Here is a 5893-nt window from a genome sequence, read left to right as displayed (position 1 = left end):
CCCATGTGTCCATTCCAATTCACAGAGACGTCGTCTAAGAAAATGAAACAGTGCTTGCTTGGTCCAACACAATCCTCATTGTTATACTGATGTCTTTGTTGCAACCATTTATCATGTCAGTCCTGCTCATTGAGGGTCTTCGTTTTGCTAGCCCTCTATGAGGCATGGTATCCTTTTCCTGATATTATGTCCAAAATGCTTGAAACAGAGTCTTGCCACACTCGCTACTAAGGAGAATTCGAATTGTTCTTCTAAGACAAATTGGTTCTTATACCAATCGATCATATATTAAATATTCTTCACTTGCACACTACTTCGAAGGCATCACTTTTCCTCCTTCTTCCTGATGTGTTGTCCAGCTTTACCATATGTTGGAGAGGTACCTGAAAGCCCTATGGGCCGGGTCAGGCACACCTTAACCTCAAAGTGATGTCTTTGTTCGTCAACACTTTAAAGAGGTTTTGTGCAACATACATTCCCATTGCAATACCTAGTTGGGTTTCTTGCTTGCTGCTTCCATGCGCATTGCTGTGGATACAAGCAAAATGAAATCCTTGACAACTTCTATCTTTTCTCTATTTATTATTTATCATGATTTTGTCTATTGAAGTATTTGGTTTTCTTTACATGGAATTGTAATCCATACTGAAAGCTGCAGTTCTTTATCTTCATTAGCAAGTGATCCTGTCCTCCTTGCTCTCATCTGCATATCTAGGTTAATAAGTCTTTGCTCATTTCTGAGACCTCAAACTTCTTCATATGGCCCCGCTTCTCAGATTATCTGCTGAGCATACAGAGTGAATAACTATGGTGAAAGGACACAACCCGCATGCACACATCCCCTGATTTTAAACCATGCAGTAACCCCTTGTTTTTTTCATCTACCTGCCTTTTGGTCGAGGTTCCACATGAGACCAATGGTGTGTTAGGAAACTCCCATTCTTTTCAATGTTACAGTTTTTAATGACCCATACAGTCAAATGCTGTTGCACAGTCAATAAAATGCAAGTAACCATCATCCTGATATTCTCTGCTTTCAGCCAAGATCCATCTGACATAGCAATGTTATCCCTTGCTCCACGTCCTCATCTGAATCCAGTTCAAATGTCTGGAAGCTGCCTGCCAAAGTACTGTTGCAACTGTTATTGAATTAGCATCAATAAAATTTACTTGCACTTAATATTAATAATATTATTTGATAATCTCCACATCCTGTTGGGTTGCCTTTCTTTGGAATGGACACAACAGTCTGTTGACCTTCCCATTTTTTTGGCATAGATGAGTGAGTGCTTCCAGTGCTTCATCAGCTGTCGAAACATTTTCATTGGTATTCCATCCATTCCAGTGGATGCTTGTTTTTTTCTGATGTCTTCAGTGCAGTTGGATTCCTTCCTTTAATATCATTGTTCATATGCTACTTCCTGTATTGAATACCAACCAATTCTTTAGGGTATAGTGCTTCTGTATAGTTCTTCCATTATCTTTTGAAGTTTCCTGCATCAAAATACATAATTGTGTCAATATACTGTCGGATTGAGTTTGCTAGTGTTTTATGAAGGTATTTTTTATATATTCATAAGAATATTTCTTCATCTGGGGCCCAGAGCAAGATGGCCACCAAGTAGCTAGCACACATGGGCAGGACTCCCCAGAGACCAGCGCAGACGAGCCACGTTATTCTAGCATCAATCTAAGAACAGTTAGTTTTTATAACATGACCCTACTTGATACTTGCCTTTGTGAAGAGATCACTGAAGATAAGGGTGCCACAGCAGTGTGGTGAAGAAAGCAGATGGTACCCGGCTATCCATTGGAATCTTGTATGAGGTCTTAAAAGTTTGTGTTCAAACAAGTAATGATCTAAGTGAGGCATCAATTAAGTGCACATTGAAGAAGCACATCAGCCTGTGTGATCCAAAGATGATGATACCAAAATTCAAATTCAAATATTCAAAATTGTGATACTCAATAGTAGCAGAGCTTAAATTATCAACACCCAATTTATAGAAGGTTGTGGAGGACAGTGAGAGCCCAAAACCCATCTGCATAGTATCTAGTCAGATTAAGCCTCTGGCAGATCCCTCTAACCTCAGGCAAAGGGCTCCAACAGCTCTACTATCAGTCAGGGATTATTGTAAACTTGACTATGGTGGATCAAACCGTGGTATAATATGATATGACACTTGGTTGGTTAACCTCCCTCATGACCCAACCTGAATTTGCTCTCGGCTCAACTATTTCTTGCTTGTTCCCCAACAGAAATTTCTTCTCTGGCTTTTTAAAAATTACTGGTGGTCTTTTCTTTCTTACGTTTTTATTTTTGTCTTTATGTTATGGTTTTCTTCTTCCTGTTTGTTTTTGTTTTTATTGTTTCTGTTAGGTTTTTTGGGCTTACGGAGTACAGACAGAGTGGATGCATAGAGACAATCACTGATCTAATGATTTATCAAGAATGGGGCTGAGGGTGGGGAAGATGAGGGGAATTGGGAAGGACATAACGAATGCAGGCGGGGAAGGGAGCATTAGCACTGATTGTTATGATATATATACAGCTCTTTTTAAAAAGCTATTTAACTATGGAAATGTTATACATGTGACTATTATATCAAGAAAACTACTAAAAAAAAAAGAAAGAAAGAAACTAAACTTGAACTATGATTTGCATGGGTGAAGGAGGGAGAGTTTTCCCTTAGAGGGCTTAAAGTTTATGTGAATGGTGGTGGACAATTTTGGAAAAAGCATATCAATAATGGTTGTCCAACATGAAGAGTATGATCCATGGCACTGAATTATACATGTATAAGTTGTTTAATTGGAGAATATTTTGTTGTGTATATTTTACCACAATTTAAAAAATAATAATTACACAAATAAAAATATGTACAAGGAAGAAGGAAATGTTCTGAAATTGAATGTGGTAATGATTATACAACTCTTCTTGATCTTATCGAACTATTGAATTATATGATATGTGCAAGAAGTGCCAATAAAACGGTTTTGGTTTTTTTTTTAAAGAAATATTGTCAGTAGTTCTTTTATAATGTCTTTGTCTAACTTAGGTATATGATTATATAGAATGAGTAAGATAACATCCCCACTTCTTCAGTATTTTGGATGAGTTAGAGAAAGGCAGGAGTTAATTATTTAATTGCTTAGTGGAATTTAACGGATTCACATTTGGGTGTGGGGCAGGGAGGAAAATACTAATTGTAATGAAAGGAAAGCCTTCCTGAAGAGATGAATTTACTATGAAGGCATTTGGTCTTAGGCTTTTCTTTGGGGGAAGGTTTGCAACTACTGATCCAGTCACTTTACCTGTTATAATTCTGTTCAGATCGAATGTTTCACTTCTTAATACATGTTGTAGTGACTGTATTTTGGCTTTCTCTGTAGCGATCTTATTGGTTTGGGAATCCAAGAATGAGAGAGGAAACAGAAGAAAGCCAAAGCACTGTGACAGATCAGAGCAAGTATTTTGAGGCTGTCCCTCCTAATCTGGTGCCAGGTATCTATATGAGACATTTGTCCAAGGTAATGCTTCAAAAGTCCCTCTTTTCTTTAGCCACTGAAAACCACATACTATATATTAGAATTGTTTGTAACTGATCGCTTCAAGAAAACAAAGCATCACAATTAATACAGACTCATTTTAAGAGGTAGAGTCCTAATGGAGTATTGATAAATACACGCTTCTATTTCCATCTATAGCCTTATTTGCTCTATAAGTTATGCATTGCTTTGAATCTCATGAGTTTAGGAACAAATGATTTGAATCTTGAATCAAATGATAAAAAGAAAATAAGTTTAAGTTGGGTTGTAGGATTTACATTTGGGTGTGGGTTAGGGAAGAACATACCAATTGTAATTAAAGGAAAACCTTTCTGAAGAGGTGACCTTTGATGGGGGGACTAATGAATGGGAAGTGCCATCGTGTGAAAAATCAAAGACAGAGCGCACAAAGTAGACAGAACCACACATCAAAGACCCGGAGGTGAAAAGATCATGATGTGTTGGAGAGACACGCATCAATACATGTGTCAATATATGTTGAGGGGCACAGATCAAAGAGAAGTAATGACAAATGTTTCATTGTGAAGCCTCTGATGGGCATACTGCCCAGGAAGCACAGACTCTATGTTTTGAAAAGATCATTCTGATCACTGTATGAAAATTGGGGTGTTGGCAGACTGGTTGGTCGTGAGAAGGGTAATAATGGAAGAGAGTGTCAAATGGCAGTCTCTGTAAGAAGTCTTAACAGTTGGACCAGGATCATGGGAGTAGATGATAGAGAGAAGTAGAAGACCCAATACTTTTTTTTTTATAGAATTGAAAGTATTGGGGGAAAGTGGACAGTGAAGGAGAAAGAGGAAACTGAAAGTATTCCTAGATGACAAGGTAGAGCAACTGAATGTTCACATGCCACAGACTCTCCTTAGGAGTTTTATTAGAGTTTCGTAAATGTTTCTTCATTTGCTGGATGCCAGGAAACTAAATTGTTGGTTTCTTTGTATTGTTTTCACCAGTTATACCTGTTTTTGTAGAGAGTAAGCCTATGGGAGCTCTTCACGCTGGCTTCCCTGAAGTCGTTATTAATTTTAACTGGATTTGGTTTTCTTAAGTTTTGTTTATGATTATTATATTTATGTTAATGAATGACCTCAGTTTGTAGTTTTCTTATGAAACCTTTGCCTGGTGTTGTATTTCTGACCTCTACAATGAATTACAATGTACTTAATCCTCTTCACGTTTCTGGAAGAGCTTTTGCATAACGTATTATTTCTTCCTTTAAGATTTTTATAATAATTGAAGCCATCAACATATGGAATATTCATTGCAGAAAGACTCTTAACCTTACATTCAATTTATTAAATATGTATAAAGTTATTCAAGGTATTTGTTTCATCTTGAATGATTTTTTTTCATCAGCCTAATGAGAGATTATTGATCTCAAAGACACACGTTTCATGATTGTCTTCTATTTGTGTTGCTGTTGGGGTTTTTTTGTTTCCTTGATATTTATTATTTTCTTTGACTTACTTAGGGTTTATTATGTTTTTCTTTCTAAAAATTTTAAGGTTACATAACGTATAGCAAACATGCCAACACAAAAGATCACATACGAGCCTGAGGCTCTGAAAATTAGTCAATTTAGGAATTTTTATTTGCACACTCTATATACGACCATATTACTGCATTTAAAAATAGGCTTTTGCATTTATAAACTGATTATCTAACTAGCAGACAAGAACTTCACTGTACAGGATGTATAAGGGTAAAAGTAAGGAAGTCTTGCTACTAGAGTTCCAGTCCCATGTGCAAGGGCTGATTCCAAACATGGAGGCATATTTAAACATGTGTCTATGATCAGTGCATGGCTGCAGTCAACAAAAGCTGAGTAAGGTACCTTCAAAAATGAAGTCCAATCAAAACGATGGCTTCCAAAGGGAGCTGCTGGGTGAGTTAAATTCAAGAGAGAGGTTAGTACAGAAGGATACGTTAGTGAGAAATATCTCGGTCCTTGGCTTCGCACAAGAAAGAATTCACTCTGAAGCCTGGTTTGTGATCCAAGTGGGTTTTTATAAAGGATACAAGAAGTTTCAGGTTTTACAGTAAACTGAACATAGGCACCCTCATGGCACACATGGTAGCCTGAGGCCCGGGACAGTCAGAGAGAGAGAGAAAGACAGAGAGAGAGAGACAGCAGCATGGCTGAGTAGAAGACAGAAGAGCAGCTGGGAAAAAGAGGACGGTGGTCTCTAGGTTGCAGCTTTTTAGGGTCCTCTGCTGGGAGGCGTGTTCAACGGTACTGGTTGACCCCATTGGCTGAATTAAGCCCACCTAACCTAGATTGGGCCAATCCAGATGTACCGCCCACCTAGGTGTACCACCTCCT

General features: G+C 37.8%; 1 protein-coding gene across 1 annotated transcript in view; it reads left to right on the top strand.

Annotated features, from left to right (window-relative positions):
• Positions 1-5893, top strand: part of LOC101660058 (phospholipid-transporting ATPase ABCA3-like) — a 206495-nt gene that overhangs the window by 87424 nt on the left and 113178 nt on the right. The window contains exon 10 of the mRNA XM_045285074.1: positions 3394-3531. Within this exon, the coding sequence (XP_045141009.1) occupies positions 3394-3531 (138 nt within the window). The remainder of the gene's footprint in view (positions 1-3393; positions 3532-5893) is intronic.

Source organism: Echinops telfairi, unplaced genomic scaffold, assembly GCF_000313985.2.
Source record: "Echinops telfairi isolate 266 unplaced genomic scaffold, ASM31398v2 ScPeMD7_5;HRSCAF=22, whole genome shotgun sequence".
Classification (NCBI taxonomy): Eukaryota; Metazoa; Chordata; class Mammalia; order Afrosoricida; family Tenrecidae; genus Echinops; species Echinops telfairi.
The sequence above is the reverse complement of the archived record's forward strand: the minus strand, read 5'-3'. Positions and strand labels throughout refer to the sequence as shown.